The following is a 19220-nucleotide window of genomic DNA, read 5'->3' as shown; positions in this document are numbered from 1 at the left end:
GGATAGCTTTAAAATTGGAAGAAGAATAAGAAATCAGCCTGTACTTTGTTAATGATGCTACTATGAAAATAATCTATAAGTTCTAGCCATGAAAGTCAAGAAGCACAAACAAATATTAAAACTAATAGTAGATACAATTTAGAAGATACAATGAAGATGCTGAAGCAATAAATATATTTCTGCCTTTTAAGATCAACTAAAGGACTTGGTAGAGTAGCCATGAACACTTTGGAAAAGATATTCAGATGCCAGGATGTGTCTTTGCCTAAAATGATCAGGATTGTGTATTGTCAATTATTTTGCTTAAGACATTATAGAAATAGAAGTGGGATTTTGAGAAACAGGATGGAAAGACCCTTTTGAATTTCTATGTTGGAGAAGATTCCTGAGCATACTATGGACAGCCAACAACATTGAACTAGTCAACCCAGAGTTCTCACTTAAGGCACAAGTGTCCAGGTTCAAATTATCATACTTTGGACATTGTGCAAGACTCATTCTCTGTAGGGTAATAATGCTGAGAAAGGTACAAAAAAGAATTAGCAGCAAGGTGTATGGAATCAATTACAGTGACAATGGATATACCATTGGAAGAACTGAAGAAGCAGATTGGGAATAAATTGTCCTAGAGAATATCTATGTGGTTGCAAAGAGTGAACACCGGCTTGATATCATATAGTAAAAAACTAACAAAGTAAGGTCGATAGAGGTGTTACATTCTATTGCTGAGCTCCATAAGTTTAGTTTTGTTATTAAAAATTAAAAAGTGAGCGGAGATCATTTTAAAAAAAGAAAACAAGTTCTTGACTTAAATTACTGCTCCTTAATCTTGGCTTTAATAGTTATTGTTTTTGTTCCATTGGTTAAAACAAGTTTTGTACTATTTCCCTTTTTATTTAGTATTTAAGAAAGGAACATATCATTTAAGAGAGGTTTAGTCTAATATCCTTTATATTATTTTTGCTCATTTGATATTTTCCAGAATCCCATAACCATCATTGACTGAAAATCCCTTATGTATGTCCAGATTTCTACAAATTACCAACAATGATTTCATAGTTTCCATTTAGTGGTGTTCCTACATTCAACAAAATATACTATAACTAGGTCGAGTTAGGGCCTTTTATTTAGTCTAAGAGCCGAGGTGGCACAGTGGTTAGAGTGCAGTACTGCAGGCCACTTCAGCTGACTGTTATCTGCAGTTCAGCGGTTCTAATCTCACCGGCTCAAGGTTAACTCAGCCTTCCATTCTTCCGAGGTGGGTGAAATGAGGACCCAGAGTGTGGGGGCGATATGCTGACTCTGTAAACCTCTTAGAGAGGGCTGAAAGCCCTATGAAGCGGTATATAAGTCTAACTGCTATTGCTACTTCTGCTATGCCCTCAATCACACATTCCCTCCATAGATTTCTTCAAATGAATGGTTTGCATGTGACAAGTTGCTTTGAGATGGTAATTCTGACTTATTAAATGCAAGTAGTCCTTGTTTAGCAACTGCTCATTCAATAACCATTTGCAGTTACAACAGTGATGAAAAAGTAACTTTGCAAGTAATCCTTGCATTTATAATCTTACAAAAGAAAAGTGAAGTAAGATTATAAGAACCAAAACAGTTTATGAACTACTTCTTTAATGACTGAGTTGTTGGTTCTAATTGTGATCACTAAACAAGGACTACCTCTACAAATCTAGAGATTCTACAGATGCCCCAGTCATCTGGATTCTCTTGTGTAAGCAGTTCCTTTTGTGTGTGTTTTTTTCACGCCTAAGACTTAGTTCAATGAGTAAAGCAAGCAAGATTAAATAACAAAAATAATAGCGAAGCTAGCTACAAGCATGATTTCATTTTTTAATACATGAGTACCCACACCAGTAACATATTAATTAGTTTATGATGCACTGAATAATAGAAAAATACAAATAAGATTTGAATCAGTTTGAAAAACTGAATCACTTTTGTTTTTTCCATTTGATTTATTAAAACACAGTTTTCACACAGTTCTTTCAATAATCTAAATTTTCAATAACCGGCATTATCTCCAGGGGAAAAAATACTAAGACTGAATTGGGTTTTTCCTATTTTCCCTCCAAGTATAAGACCCAGATGTAGCCCATAGGAATAAGTCCATACTTTTTAAAATTAAATGATAACTAACTGTTAGTCATTATATATCTGTCTGAGAAAACTTTAGGTAAAAGATGCAAAACAGGCAAAATGATCTTAGGTTCATGATGATAATTTGCAAACACAAAGAATAGTTATTAATTTTCAGTGATTCCCTTTCTTTCTGCTACATCCCTAAGCACAATATATTGAGTTCTGTTTCAGGAGTGGATTTTCATGGTGCATTGGGACATTTAGAGCATGAAAGAGGCAGTTACGATCCCAGCTTTGGTGATTGATGCACATCTCAGACTTATAATAAATCCCACTGAAATCAATAGGTATATATAGCATAGTTTTTAAATCAAAATATTGGTTCTGAGTTACGGCAATGATATAATACTTAGGGCGTTGGTTTATTACTGGAGGGATCCCAGCTGATGTCAATCCTCAACTATTCAAAGTCCATGGATAAATTTGGACATATTTTTTCCTTTATTTTTTTCTCTCCTTCCCCCACTGCAACTTACTTGATAAGTTGATGCTGTTTGGGAAAAATGAAGTGCAATCCTTAACTAAGCCACCTTGAAACTTTGGAGGAAAGGCAAGATTTAAGTATAACATTATGATTATGAGATTGTAACCTCCATTTGAAATTATATGTGAAAATATATACTTTTGGTTCTCATGACATAATGCTATTATGCAGGCAATAAACTCAGACAACCAATGAGAAGGATCTCAGTTTTAAACCCTAGATAACTTTTAAGCATGCCTTGAGGCAACTTTGACTTTTATCTTTTTTTTTCTTCTCCCCATTTTAAGAAATAGTTTTCTATGTATCTGTTTGGCATACTTTGAAAAGTCATTTTCCCTGTCTATTATTCTGCTAATAGGACAATATCACTTTCCCTGTCTACATTATTCTGCTAATATGACAATATCTTAAATATATTAAAGATACAGTATTTTCCACTGAATTTAGAATAATAAACCAAAGAGGGATATCTGAGTTAATTTCCAAGTCACTAAAACATGTGAATAAAATTTTCAAGTAAGTTCAGTGCCATGAGAAAGACTTGTATGACTTTCCTTAACCATGTCAAAAAGCATTTAACACTTATTGTTTAAATTCAGGAATCAGTTCCAGAAAAACATGTCCCAGGAGATTCATTAGATCCTTATATTCCAGACTAGTGACTTTTTTTGTTCCTTAAAAATGTGATGCATATTACTGAAGTATCATGTGGGAATGACCACAAAAGCATACCACTCTAGTAATAGGCAAAATAGACCCTAAAAGTAAGAATTGCTCCAATGATGTTCTGTTTGTTGCCTGAAAGCTTTAATAAATATAACCAGTTTATTCCATTTGTTTATATATCCTGAACAGCCAAAGGTACAACACAAGAAAAAGGCAATAAAACAATGCAGCTTTATGCCAGACTTTGTGTTTTGATATACTAAGCTGTGTATGCTGATTGTATCAATAATTCTGTGTCAACTTTATTCATATTTAATGTGTAATGTTTAGAAAGACAAAAAGAATTTTGAAGGGTGCAAGTGCATCTGTGTAATCTGCTGATATTTTCTGCAGGCAGATATTTAGCCATTTTCTTGTATTTCCTCAAGAAACATTTCTTGATAGAGAGAAGTATGTGTTGTATGCAGTTTACATAGCTGATACTCCGTAATATGGAATTCATACTAACTATGTGGATCAGTTTTAGAAAGTGTTTCCCCAAGATCTGATAATGGGTAGAGTTTTCTTTATGCTGCATGAAGTATCCATAAAGTATCTTTTTTCAATTTTACCAATTTGTGTTTTTTCTGTGTAGAACTCGATGGTAGATATACCAGTACTTCCACCAGTTCCAGAATTCCCAGACAGGTGGGCAATACTAGTAGGTATTTAACCTCGAACAATTAGAGAAAGCTATATCTTGCAAGTTGACCAATTTTAAAACGATTTTATAGTTGACAAAGAACAAAGAATTGCTTTCAAAATTAAGAGAACCAATGCTTTAAAATAAGCCGAAGTGTTTTGATTTTGAGTGAATTACATTTTTCATGAAAATTAATGTAACTTTTATTAACACAGATGTGCAGTATGTAGTTTTTGATTGCTCGTTTCATTGTAGTTCTGTGTAGTGTATAGAAAAGCAGAACAAGGAAGTGTTATTTCAGAGAGAAAGAGAAATTAAGGTGTCTAAGCTCACAATTACAAACTGGGACATGGGGCAATACCCTTAGCTTTTGCAGTTCTGTAATGTAGCCAAATAATTGTTATATAGAATTAACATATTTAACAACTATAATATCTAAGATGTTTTGCAAAAGAATAACATTTAAATTTGTATTAATGTATTTATTAATTTAATACATTAATGTAATTTACATTAATTTAATTCTCCTTGTAACCTAATATCTTATCATTATAGGATCTGTGCCTTGTGTTAGATTTTAATGAAGTTTTGAGATCTGTACAGAATGGCTTCAAGTTGCAGCAGTAGTATTCAAAATCCAAAATCATCAGGGTCTTCTGAATGATTGGATACTTTGCATAGTAGCACTTTCTCTTTTTTAGAGATCTATACAACCCATAATCCAGAAGCACCAATATTACTCATGTAACATGGGAGCCAATCAGCAAGGGAGAAAGAATCATTGTACACTATTTTATGTATGTTTCCTTTGAGTCTTGGCTCCTGATGACTTCATTGACATGTTTATGCATTTTGATTGGGAACATTTTAGAAATAACTTCCATAACAACATTCTGGAATATTTTTCAATGCATTGATCTAGACTATAGCTTGGATATCTCCTGTCCAAATGCTGCTTTGCTTCAGAGCCCAAACAATACCTGTCTAAGGGATTTATCCATCCATCCAGTCATCCATCCATTCATCCATTTCATTAAACTTGCTGACAATTCTATGCCAGCTCATGGCAGCCTAGAATGATGAATGTATGTTGCATACATTCTACAATAACAGCAGGACAAACATTTCATACTGATCAATTTTGTTCATTTCCTTTGTATAAAATGTATTGATTTAGCAAAGATACATACTAGGCCTCAGTATGTTCAGTTTCTACATTTTGGTTAATCTTTTTGACCTTGACAAATGATAGGACTTTTTCTTACTTTTCTTTTTTGGAGAATTTTGCTTCCCAAGAGAGATTTTCTACTTGTTAATCCTAGTTAGCTGGCCAGATTTAATTTTCACAAACTAATTATTTCAAATTGCCAGTTTTTCATAAATGTGCCATTTCATTAAGGGTCAAATAAATAAGAAAATTTAGTCACAAACAGCACTAGGCTTTCTTGAGGTTAATGATGACTTTTCTAGTCATCCATGTGTGGCATGCAAACATGGTTATGCAGTCAGAAGGGAGACCCTAAATGGGTTTCTAGAATAAGACTTTTCTAGGTATTCCATCTTTTGGGTTCTTTTTGTTTGGGTTCTTTTGTTGAGCCCTCCCTCCAAACCAGCAGGGATGCATATTGATGGCAGCTTTAACCAGTCAGACTACTGCAAATTATTTTTCCCCTTCAACCAGAAAAACAGCTGGCCAGTATTCACAAAAGAGGCTGAAATACTGGGAATAGATAACAGTTATTGATGTTACTGCATCAATACATCAACATGGCACTGTTCATCTGCTTCTACACAACTGGATAAATCATTTGCCTAGAGATAGACCTTGAGATGTACACCCAGTCATAGAGCTAGAAACATTTAAGATAATCTCTTCAGTTTCTCTGAACAAACATAGGACTACTTCCCACACCAGCTGCCAATCAGCTGCTATACTATGCTAACATGTACAAATCTTGGAATCTCCTCCTGCCCTTTTCCACAGCTTTTATCATCCCTGTTCTCTGGAGCAACAATTTCATACTTCTCTGTAGCATCCCTTTTGTCATTTAATGTTTCAAAATAGCAAGTATAAGATATAAATTAGCAACCCCACAGTGGGGAAGTCCATTCCATCTGCTGCCAAAGCAAAACTGCTACCACCCACACTTGCTGCCTCAGGCATTTGTCTAGGTGCATCTTTAAGTCCAGCTTTAATAGAACTGATAGAAAAGAACTTCCATTTATTGCACTTAAATTATTAGAGCTGTTTATAAAGAGAGGGAGGAGCAGAAGTCATAAGATTCTAATCATAAAATTTAACCAGTTTTTTTAAAAAATGTGGAAAACCATATAAAGTCATTTCCATTATATTCCATAAAATATAATAAAGGCAGATTAGTATAGCTTTGCAATGTTAGCCAATTTCCCTCTTAAGATATTTTTGTCTACCAGAACAACTAAAAGCTAACAATAGAGGAAGCAATCAAGATGATTCCCTACAAGATGTTCCCTGTGACATCTTCTCTCTGCCGTTAAGAGGACAGAATGCTAGACTAGAATTAACATTTGTGTGCCTCAGCATGGCATTTCTTGGGAAAAGGCCACAGCTCAGTGGTGCAGTACATGGCTTGCTTGCAGAAATTCTCGTATTTGACTCCTTATGTCTCCAGTTAGAAATGAGTTCAAGTGACATCTCTGTCTCAAAATGTCTTGACAGTCAGAATAGGCAGTGTTAGTTTATACAGATCTGTTGGGACAGAAGTTTATGTTTTTATTAATTCAGAGATGAATAGACAGAAAATGTATATGATATGTGATTTTCAGACTGCTGTGATAAAGCATAAATGTGAAAATATTTCTCTTATGTTAGAGAAAGAAGTCTTTGTATATGAAAAAACTATCATCATAAGTAGAATGTAATGGTCCAGCTTCCATATTCAGGCATATCCTTTTTATTATTGTATTACAGTAGTTTATAGACTGTAGCAATATATACACTATAGACCAGGGGTGTCAAACTTGCATCGTCACAGTATCATCACATGACGTATTACGACTTTTTTCCCTTCACTAAACCAGTGTGTGACACAACCGGCCCGTGGGCCATGAGTCTGATAGCCCTGCTATAGACTATAGCAGTAATTTTGCTGCTGGTATGCTAGGTTTATGCAGTTTTTATAGAACTATTTTAATTCCTTACATTATTTAGCACATTTGACCTTCTATACGTTGAAGAATGATGTAAACTTTTTCCAATATTCCTTTGTAGTTATTACCACTTTGGACTGTGTCCAGCAAGCTTACAAGATTTTTGTCTATAGTTTTTCAGTAGCAGATTCCTTAAGTAATGTAAACATTTCCCTCAGCAATTCCCAGCTGTATATTTGATTTTTGCATTTCCATTTCCATACTGCTATATCATGAATTGGTTTATTTTAGTTTCTTCATTTTTATTTGTTTATTTATTATAATAATACTTGAGAAATTGTAAATGACAGAAGGCCTATTATAATCAAAGAACAATGAGCATATGTTGAAAGTTTTCAGACTTTATTAATTTCTATATTAGGTCTTTTAAAGAATTGTATTGCCCATCAGGGTGAATTGGGGACAACTCAAAGAAGATTAAGTTAACATATTTGGCATTCTGGCAAACAATCAACAGGCAGTTTGATTCCCATGAGAAAGGGATTGTGGTTTAAACCATGTCTATGTAGACAAGATATGGATAGAAGAAAAAAGTGGCTCAAGGATATTGTCATGCAAAAAGTAGTTATTTCAGCTGTTTTGCCTTAATAAGAGTGAAATACGTTCTCACTAAATAGACTGACAGCAATCAGTTGTTAGCAGTAAGCAAAATAAACTTGATAAGTGACATGGCTAGAACATTGCTGGGCAGTGATATTGTTGAGTTAGTACAGAAAAAGCAGCAAAGAATTGGAAATGATCTGCTTCAGCTACCACTGTTTGATTATGACAGTGTGCATAGGAAGATCTCTGTGCCCATTATTTCATTATTATTTTTTATTAGAGACTCATCACAAGAGGCTTTGCATCCACTCTACCACAACATTTGGAAATGTAATACTAGGCACAGCAACCAGAAGAGACTCCATATTTGCATAGTAAATGCTACTTTTACCCTAGTAGTATAATGCATCATTTTATTTGGAAAACAGCAATTTTCATGTATAGATTTTTCAGTCAGCGTGTGCTCCAACAATGCATATTATTATGATCATAGATGATGAGATGCTGATGCTGATGATCTGTCATTTTGACAGCTTGATACAAATCCTACTTAAGAATGTTCTTGGACACCTTCCTTCAGGCAACTTCAAAAACAACTGTGTTTATGGTGGGGAAAACTGTTGTGTAAATCAGTTCTATAGTAGTTGGCAGATCTAATTTCTAACTTTATCCCTAGATGTAATTGTCTATAAATTTCATAAAAGCATACCTATAACCCCTAATAAAAACAGGGCTTTGCCAATCTATTAAATTCTTCATAAAATATTTTAATGGTTATTAAATCAATTGACTCTAAATCTCACTTTCATAAATGAGTTAGACAATATTTTCCAATTACTATCATCTACCACCTTTCTAAAGATTAGATTATTCTGATTGATTTTTTTTTAAAGCTCTTCAGTGCTTTTGGATTTTTTTTTACTTGTAAATTTGTTGGGGAAAAGTAGTTTGAAGTGGATGTAGGAGAGGAAAATAACCTTTTGAAATGATGTTTCTGACACTTCACTTCAAATTTGTCACAACTGTAAATTCTCAAAGTAGCCTTCTGCTGTCTGTCTATTTATTTTGATAGGATGTTTCTACATTAGATATTAAGGTTTTCTGTGCAGGTATCATACAATGTTTTCCACTTTTATAACTACAAGAAGCACCAAAATGTATGGATGTAAAATTGGTGTTTCAAAATTAAAAATTAACATGATGGAAAATTAGGACATTTTGAGACAATGATACTGTCAACCTTCTCTGGACCATCCACAGTTCAGAGCTGTTGCTGTCATGGCACCATTACCAATCCAGAAAGTATTCAGTGACATATGATCATCAATTCAATAGGAATGTCCTTGAAAGGGATTTACCAATACATGCAATGGAATACAAAAAGTCAAGGGGAAAAAAGACCTTAAAAGCATAAATAATCTTAACTAATAGCCCTAACAGTTCATATAATTTCTTATATCACCTCCTATTATATCTCTATAACAGTTTTCAACTAACAAGCACCAGATTTATTGTGATCTCAACTCATCTTGAAGGCATCAGAGTGGGAAAGTCTATTTTATAGTATTAAGGAGGAGGAGAATAAACCTTTTCTAAACTATTCATACAGGTGTAGTGCAGATATAATAGTTTTGGGCTCCTTTTCATAACCATAGAAATCAACAGCATTGTGCAAAAACTTCAACATTCAATTTTATCTCCCATAATGTTAATGGAAACCAAAATTCAAACATATGTTTTTAATCATGGCTATATGCTGGGTTTTTCAGCATTACCATGAATATAATTATTAATTCATATTAATAGGCTGTCCCCAAATGAAAAACAGGAGAGGAGAGGGAAGTAAACCTGAACAATATTCTTCTTTTCCTGGTCAACTTATCTTGTTTATTTTTTCATGAATCCTCCTCTTCAGACTTAATATTAGGTGTTACTTTCATACTTATGATGCCTATTGTAGACATAAAACATATATTAACTGGAAAATTAATATACATTGGACTACAACAATTGTCTGAAATATAAAATTTGAATGTGCAACTCATACTAGCAAATTTGAGAAAGTAGTCCCCATATAAAATGCCTGATTTTTTCACAGGGATAAACAGGCAGTTTGGTAGTACTTTTTTTCTGAGGAAAACATATTTTCATGAGCAATAATTTTGTCAGTGTTATGTTTGCTTTAAACCACTCTATGTAGGTGTTTTGCATTTGGCAATTTTTTTTAAGCTGCCATTGCTTATGTTCACTTTGATAGATCTAAAATTGAGATTCCTTTTTTCTTTCCTTCATCAAAATGCATCAATCCAAATATTTAGGAAGAGGTCTCTAAATAATACGCCACCTAGAGTAGCCCCGCAGTGAGATAGGCAGAAAATACACTTAACAAATAAAATAAATAAATAATATGCTATAATGCCTGATATAATTCACATAACAGTCTAAGTGGGATTCTCCCCTCCCTCCCAATTCACAGACCAATTTAAGATTTTCCTCCCTACAAATATGCAATGCCATAGAACATATTGAAAATGGGAAAATGTAGTGAGAAATTTTAAGATATACAAATATTGAAAAAATGTAGTAAGTAGCATTGTGGTTTTTTATAAGCAGTGAATATTTGTTGAAATAAACATTGTATATTGGTATACAAATGTTTCCTTCTGCCAACTTTGCTGTAAAAAATAATAAGGTACAGACAACAGTGAATGGCGTTGGTATAAACTAGATTTATCTAACCACTTTTCCTCTTTTCACATCTCATGACTTAGATTTTTTTTCAGTTGCTATATCTTATTCTCTTTCTGTTTTGTTGTTATTTGTTTGCTTTTGTTTTGTTTTTAACATAATGTTGCTTAGGCCATTAGAGAATAGTTTGGTATATTCAAATATAAATGTTTGTGAATAATGTGACCATTTGGATAATTCTGCTATCTTCCAAAATAGCTAGTGATAACCATTCTGTAGACCTGAATCAGATGTTTGGCTTGATCAAGAATCAACATCCAGAATTATAAAAATAAAATCAATAGATTTGTGGGGATATGTGTTACGAAGAAATGCCCTACACTCAGCAAACATAGCACATTTCTTTTTCTCAGCTAGGAAGTATATTTTGAAATATTGTTCAAATTCAGGCAAAGGAAGTTCAGCCTTTCACATACCATTTCTGTTTTGGATTTCATGAATCTGTTGATGCAACTAAACTTCCCCCCCCCAAAAAAAAAAAACACCTCTGCTGTAAATATTTATTCCAAAGTAAAACTGTATTAATTTAGTGGGATTTACTGCCTGGTCACTGGGAGAAATTTTGCTCCCCAACTGACCTAGATTACTGACTGAAGAAAAAAACAAGTTAGTTCCTTTGGTCACAAGGATACATTAAAATATTCAGAATTTCCCATTTCTGACTTAGGCGTAGTCTTTCCTTCTGCAGAAAGTTACAATTTCTGATCAGAGAGACAAATCTGTTCTTTGACTGCTAATATAATTGCTTTCACTGGCTAAAAATATTAAACAGCAGCAGGGCTTTTGCACACATGTAGTTGTGTAGTTATTTTAGCTAAACCATCTCTGATAATGTTAGGAATGAGGGAGCTGGTGCAGCAGACAACACTAAATTTATGCTAATTATGTCTCTTTGTATTAAGGATAAATTCCAGTCATTGTGAGCCAAACATCAGAGATCTAATTACTTTTCTTGGTTTTCCTTTGTGACAGTTTGGGAGAACAGCTCAGTAATGGGGTTAGATTGTTTATTTGTTTGTTTGTCAAATTTATACAATTGTCTATCTCACATGAAATGATGCTGGGCAACATATAATAAAATCATAAATTAAAGGCCATACTTAATTTTATTGTTACCTCTTTATTGCTACCTATCTTTTCATCATTTCTTGGGAATCAGTCAGGGAAGGCTGTGTTACTTTAGGTTGGTGGGACAATTTAGTAGTTCAGTTGAAATCTTGAAATACATCAGAGTGGTATACTAGGTGCAATTATTTTGTGAGTGTGCATGTGTTTTTATTATTAACTGGCTAATGTATTTACCTGTAAAACCAAACTATAGATATAAGACAATAGTGACACAGAGGAGGACCTTTTCTAAGATAGGCTGAGGGAATTGAACCCTGTACAAAAGAGCTGGGAGCTGTATTTTACCTAGCAACTGTTTCTAAGTAGGACCACTGATCACTGTTCCCATGGTAGAAGAAAAGGAGCTGGCAACATTGCTGAGAAGAAAGACTAATGCTAGACCTAGGATGAACAGGGAGGGGGAAAGAGTACTTAGGGCCTGCAGTTGAGAATGGGGGAGATTTTAGGATCAATTTGGTAATACTTGGAATGCCTCTAGCTGGGAAAATAAATGAAGGACCTCTGAGATTCTCAGTAAGATGGATTACTAATAAGGGGAGGAGAAAACCAGTTCAAAGATTATGCAGACTTTCGTGTTCAGGACAAAGATCCACTGTACCATGCAATTTTTTAAAAACAAAAACCTTAACACTTATCAAAAGTAAATATTAGCATGATATGTTTGTGGTAAATAAGGTAAATAAGCTAAATAAGAATAGAACTCCCAAATTATTTCACACCCAATGCAATCACGGTCTATGCAGCTGACAAGAAGTTACATGGTTGAAGATGTAACATCTGTCAATTCAATACAATATAAAAATAAAGTAGGAAAGGAAAGATACCTGGACATTTGCTTGTTGCTTTAGAGGAAGTTTCTGCACAGTCATTTCATAGCCCATCAGATTTAACAAAAACTTTGCAACTGGTTGGATTCTCATTGGGTCTTCCTTTGAGAGATAGGTAGTACAATCTAATGTGACCAGAATGAATATTAAATTTTAGGCTGACCGTATTTTTTTACCCCAATGTTGGATGGTTCTGTGATCCTTTAAGAAGAGTATGTACCATAAATAAAAACAAATAATTGTAGTGGCAAATGAACTACAATAATAAGTCAGTGTTTATTTACCTAAACTGATATACAGAATAACCAAGGGTGGGCACAAAAACAGTGAGAAAGGAGTGACTTCTGACTTCCTCCCTGCTTCCCTGTTGACTTTGCTTGGGGAAGCTGGCAGGGAGCATCAAAAATCACAATCACAATACCATGGGGACACCAAAACACCCACAACATTGCAAATAAATTGGTCTGAACAATTTTAATTTTAATTCCACAGGAGTAATGAGTCCCAGATTTTTTTAATGCATTCTTTAAGTTAGCAGATGTTAGATACCTTGATTCAGAAATTCTTGGGATATAATGCTCTGTTCAGGATAACTTGAGAATACGAATAAACAAATAAACAGATAAGCATGAGTGTTATAGTTGTATATAGATAGTAGATGTATTTGAGTTTTCTTCACTTTGTAGTATCCAAAACATGGTAATTTTTATTCACATAACCTGGTTATACTGGGTGATTGCTACCAAAATAAAACCTTAATAATATCCACCCTTATTCTACTGTAGACTCTGCTGCAGAGTAAGTTCTACAACCTAATCAAGGGCACCAAGATAATTAATTATCTAATTAATTAGATCTAATTAGCTAATTAATTAATTAAAACTGGGTGCATGTGCACACTTTTGTTTTACCACTTGTGTTCAATTACATTTATATTATTCAATCTAGCTGCATTTACTGTATGTGTACTTCTAATTGTTGGTAGCAAGTAAATGTTTTAATAACAGCAGATTTGGAGGAAGAAGAAGGGGTTGCTTTAGGGTACTTTTAGTATGTGATATTTATCATTTATGATTGTTTTATTCTCTTGCTAAGTGTCCTGTATTTTTTGACAAAACTTTAGAGGGTAAGTGTAACCAATAAAAATACATTTTCTCCAATTTTACCCCATTAGATGAAGGACTAAACCATGAATGCAAGTTGTGCAACCAGACATTTGATTCTCCTGCCAAACTCCAGTGCCATCTAATAGAGCACAGTTTTGAAGGAATGGGAGGGACCTTCAAGTGTCCAGTCTGTTTTACAGGTGAGTACTCTGATAAGACTCATTCATTGTGCACCTTGGCTTTAATTGACTCGTGTATTTTCTTCAATGATATCATTTATGCCACACTATTGAAATCGGGAGTCTATCTTTCCAACATTCCTCTCACAAAATATGTTTTCATCTGATTGGTAGGATGGGATTCAGAGAAAGGATCCTCTTGCTATGTAGCAAATTCCTCTGCTTATTCAAAAGGTTGGGGGAGAGTGGAGGAGTATTTAGAGTTTAGAGTTTAGTTTTAGAGTTTTATTGAACACTTATAGGCCGCCCTTTTCCCTGAGGGGACTCAGGGCGGCTTACAATAATGAGGGAGGGGAGTGCAAGACAAGACATAAAAGAAAATGTGAGTAAAAAAATAATTAACAATAAAAGCACAACATTCACTCAGCATTCGGGCGGGGAGAGAGTAAAGTCCTATCCCCAGGCCTGACGGGATAGCCAGATCTTGAGGGCCGTGCGGAAGGCCTGGACGGTGGTGAGGGTGCGGATCTCCACGGGGAGATTGTTCCATAGCGTCGGACCTGCAACTGAGAAGGCTCTCCTCCGCGTAGTCGCCAGTTGGCACTGACTGGCAGATGGAATTCGGAGGAGGCCTACCCTGTGCGATCTGATGGGACGTAGGGAGGTAATTGGCAGAAGGCGGTCTCTCAAATAGTCAGATCCACTACCATGGAGCGCTTTATGGATGGTAAGTAGGACCTTGAAGTGCACCCGGAGATCAACAGGTAGCCAGCGCAGCTCACGGAGGATCGGTGTTATGTGGGTGAACCGCGGTGCGCCCACGATCACTCGCACGGCCGCATTCTGGACTAGCTGAAGTCGCCGGATGCTCTTCAAGGGCAGCCCCATGTAGAGCACATTGCAGTATTCCAGCCTAGAGATCACAAGGGCTCGAGTGACTGTTGTGAGGGCCTCCCGGTTCAGGTAGGGCCGCAACTGGCGCACCAGGCGAACCTGGGCAAATGCCCCTCTGGTCTGCTAATTTGCCTCCATAACTGCATTCCTGCATGTCACATATTTGGCTGGTTTGGTACAGTTACAGGGTGAAGAAAGGTATTAGTGTAACAGGTATTACTGTTGTGTTTCTGGATCACAATTTTCCTTGAAAAACTGATAAACTGCCAGGACTGTTTATTACATTGAAAATATGAAGAAAATAAATAGATAGTTTTTCATGTTAACAGCGAGTTCTGCAGGAAGTTGTTAATTGAAAACAGCCTTACTTTATCTTTTTTTGCCCAAATCTTAGTAACTTTGTACCTTATTACTGTTTTTTCTTAGAAGCCATTATATACTTTAATGTCTGTTTTTAAAATAAGATGTATTTAAACCAGTATATAATGCAGCATTGTGAAAAGAATTTGATATTCTCAGGTGAAAAAACCAAACAAGTTTGGTCCCAAACCTCCGGTCCATGGCCCAATACTGGTCTGTGGCCTGTTGGGAACCATCTGTGCAAGGGGCAGGCAAGTGTGCAAAGCTTCCTTTGCGCATGCTTGGGAGGTAGATTGCATGCACAAAACCACACCCACACCGCCACCACTCCTTCTGCTAGTCCATGGAGCCAGAAAGGCTGGAGACCACTGCTCTAGTGTAACTAGGCTAGAAACTAGGGGACCATGAGTTCTAGTCCACCTGAGTCATGAAAGCTGGGTGACCTTGGGCCAGTAACTCATGTCACAAGGTTGCTATTGTGAGGAAAATAGGAGGAGAAAGGAAAATTAGGTATTTTTCAAAATAATAAAGGCAGGATATAAATAAATACATACATACTGTACATAACAATAGTCTATGCATATATAGTATGACAATACTTGGGGTATGCACAGCGCGGTATTTCCCCACCAACATTGGTGATGCTTGTAAATTGTTACTGAAATAAATGTGTCATAATTTTTGTGACAGGAATGAAGGAAAATACATCTGCTATGTGCAAGTTGGTTCTTGTCCTATCATTTACTATCATCAGTGACATCAGTTCAGCACAATACTCTAAGAAAGATGTGTCTAATCTGTGACTTATGACCCACATGCAGCCCTAGCTAGTAATGCTTGCCTCCGAGATAGTAAACATTAACTATATTGTATATTTTATATGCATCCCAAGACACTTCTCTTCACTCAGTGCAGCCCAGGCAAGCCAAAAGGTTGGACATCATGCTCTAAAACATGATCCTATTGATTGTCAGTTAAATGATCATTGTACCAGTATCATAGACTACCAGGCTGAAACCAGAAAGGGTATTGTCAATGCACTGTATGTGGATTCCTACACCATACTAAAGAATGTTGATCAAATACATCTAAATGCAACACAAACAACACATGGCTATCTGGGCCCCTACAGCTTGCCTGTTGATTCATTATGAGTAGTCAGCATAATGACATGCAGCTGAGTCACTCTATTGAAATATATGAAAATAAATCTTTCCTGCTTAATCACTATATAATGCATGCTGCTGTTACCCAGTGATAAGCATACATTTGTGACTTTATTCAGTAAAACATAAATGAGTACATACCACCCTTTCGATCTAGATCTACTGCATCCTCCAAATTGCCTTACTTTCAGTTTATTTTCAGCCTACTCAACAGTCCTCCACTAACTTTTCCTTCTGCAACCAAACTAATCCCATGCCATTTTTCCTCCCTACAATACTAGGTGCTACCGGAATAGAGACTCAGTCACATACCATTCTAAACCCCATCTGTCAGTGTTTTACAGATCCACAGGCCTCTTGCACAGTGTGAAACACAAAGACTTTGTGGATGAAACATAACCTAAAACTATAATTGGTAATGTAATAAGTTAAGGATTTTAAGGTTCAAAGTTAAGGGAAACATTTTATTTCTAATAGCAGTAATGTTGTTGAACTTTACAATTTAAACATAGTGTCCCGATGCAGGATCTGTTTTCTAAAAGAGTAAAATCAGCAGTCTGCACAGCTGTATGTCATCAATAGGATGCCATTCGGGATTGTTATCTCTACACTGAGAAGAAAACCCCCAAAATGTTGTTTCTTGTTCTTTGGCAGCACTTTTTCCAATAAAACAGAGGCAAGCCTTGCTGCTATTTCTAATTATTGCCTCCTACTTGCTAGTTAAACATTTTCCCTCTGTATTATAACATTTAGTTACTTGTGAGTACACAGGTTGCTCTAATAAGGTTTGAAGTTAGTTTTGTTTTCAATAGTGTGCCTGTCAACCATGCTGGTTTGGTAATTCCCACAGTAGAGTTTTTGTTTTGTTTTCCACATTTTCTACATGTAGACAAAAGTCATTAATGTTGAATTTATCTGCTATATTTATATCTAAAGTGTGTTGTGGGAAACTTTTAATACCATTTGTGACTAGAGTGTAAGTTTGGCCTGTGTAATAAAACATTAGAAAACAATCCTATTTCTGTTTGTTTCCATGAATAGATTTCCCAAACAACATCAAGAACAACATTTCAGCTAGAGGCTTTATAAAATGTGTTCAAAGTATTGAAACTCTTATTGCAATATGTATTTTGAAAATAACATATATATTTTTGCTGATGGGGTAAATAAATACAGCACATTAATGATAGACAATGATGTTTTAGGAATAATATGCTATTAAATTAATACAATGTGCAGAATATTAACCAGAACTGAGAATCACCAATATAAATTTTATATGGAAAATGGAATCCAATACTTTTTAACGTAATGAAAAATGTGATTAAAATGTATGACTCGTAAGAACCCTGTTCTAATTCTTTCCTTTTTGTTGGCATTCAATTAGAATTATTTTAATGATTAGGAATGAAGTCAAAGTTAAATGCCAGCATCTTTAATAAATCCTTACTCTGCCTATACAAATTAATATTGTATATGCAAACTTTTTTTTAGGTCACAGTGCACCAGGCATCCATCAGAAGTCAGTGCTGCCAACCCAAACACTGCCTCTGGCATATACAATTTAATTATTAATACTATGTCTCCTAGGTAAACTGTTACACAGTCTTAGGGCCTTGTTTGTAGTCATTAAAATTGAACATGTTTATATTATTGAAACCTTTGCATTCAGTGTGTACTCAGTGTTGATCTTAAAGTATCCAAAGAGAATTTTCCTGTAGTTCTGTTTCACATTTATAGATATTGCCCCAATATAGCTGTGGGATATAATTTTTAACATTAATACATTTCTGTACAGAATTGTTTCAATACATTCACACATTTCAATACAGAATAGAATCAACTACTTAGGCAAATGCACAAAAGAGGCTTTAAAATCTGTTACTCCCAAATTTTTCAGGAGCAAGAATTTTAATGTTGAATTTTAGTGGAGTATGGTTTAATTTTAAATTGTTAGGGTAAAATGGAAAATCTACACTTCTAAATGTTTGTGATTTAAGTGTTATTTGATTATGTTTTTACCAGACATATAAGCATGGCTCTTTACTAAGAATAAGAAAAGAAAATTAAGACTTGAATGTCGAGCTGAATAATCATGGCTGGTGCCTATTATAGCAACAGTATAATCAGAAATTATAGGGTTCTTTGATAATTGTACCCTTTGCAATTGCTGTGAGTAATGAGGAAATGTTCACCGAAAAAAAGTCTCTCAATGTATAATAAAAAGTTCACATTTTTCTTTTTAATGTTTCCAGTATTTGTTCAAGCCAACAAATTGCAGCAACATATTTTTTCAGCCCATGGGCAAGAAGACAAGATCTACGACTGCACACAATGCCCTCAGAAGTTCTTCTTTCAAACAGAATTGCAGGTATTTTGCTTCTCCTCTGTTTGCATAGAGGGAACATAAAATATATTATTCATTAGATACTAACTATTAGCTAAATTGCTCCAATGTATTGGTTTCTGTGAAGTTCTACGATGCTTCCTGGGAATAGGGGTAAGGAAAGATGGATCAGGAGAAAAAATATATGTAGTCAGACCACAAAGTGAACCTCTTCAAGTTGTTTCTAAGAACTTTATAAAGCATATAAAGGAGGTATATAAATTGGAAAATACTTTTCGTGTTTTTTTTAACCCCAAACAAATCATTGCATTTTGGAAGTTCTACCAAACTGTTTCCTGATCAGCTGCTGTTTGAGAGAAACAAAACCTGAAACATTTTGGTTGTTATAGGGTTTTAGTTTGAACAATACTCATAAGGATCCTGGAGTGCTTTTACACATTCTCTGCTTTCCTTTCCTCCCACCACTGCCTTTCCACAAAACTACTGCCAGGACTGAAGTATTCACGTCCTGTCACTGACAAAAATCCTTGGCTTTTTCATACCAAAAAAATCTGAAATATATGCATGTTTTGGTTTGGGCACAGACCTCCCAAAGCCAGCTGTTCTCTGTCTAGAATGGTTTGTGCATGGAACATTTTCTACATCCATCCTATAGTGTGGATTTGGAAAATCTGGACAGTTTATTTCCATTTTCTTCTCCAATAAGGATGGTTAGAAAGCTATAGGGTTTTAGTCTCATAAAGA

At 35.1% G+C, this 19220-nt stretch overlaps 1 protein-coding gene across 6 annotated transcripts in view; it reads left to right on the top strand.

Moving 5' to 3' along the window:
- The window catches only part of ZNF521 (zinc finger protein 521), a 343353-nt gene that overhangs the window by 282377 nt on the left and 41756 nt on the right, over nt 1-19220 (top strand). For 3 of the 6 annotated variants that reach the window (XM_032222498.1, XM_032222494.1, XM_032222495.1), the window contains 3 exons: nt 3942-4007; nt 13599-13730; nt 18385-18500. In XM_032222498.1, the coding sequence (XP_032078389.1) occupies nt 3942-4007; nt 13599-13730; nt 18385-18500 (314 nt within the window). Of the gene's footprint in view, nt 1-3941; nt 4008-13598; nt 13731-18384; nt 18501-19220 lie in introns of those variants that run through there. The other 3 variants (XM_032222499.1, XM_032222496.1, XM_032222497.1) reach the window with 2 other exon arrangements.

The sequence above is a fragment of the Thamnophis elegans genome, chromosome 8 (genome assembly GCF_009769535.1).
Source record: "Thamnophis elegans isolate rThaEle1 chromosome 8, rThaEle1.pri, whole genome shotgun sequence".
NCBI lineage: Eukaryota > Metazoa > Chordata > Lepidosauria > Squamata > Colubridae > Thamnophis > Thamnophis elegans.
The sequence above is the reverse complement of the archived record's forward strand: the minus strand, read 5'-3'. Positions and strand labels throughout refer to the sequence as shown.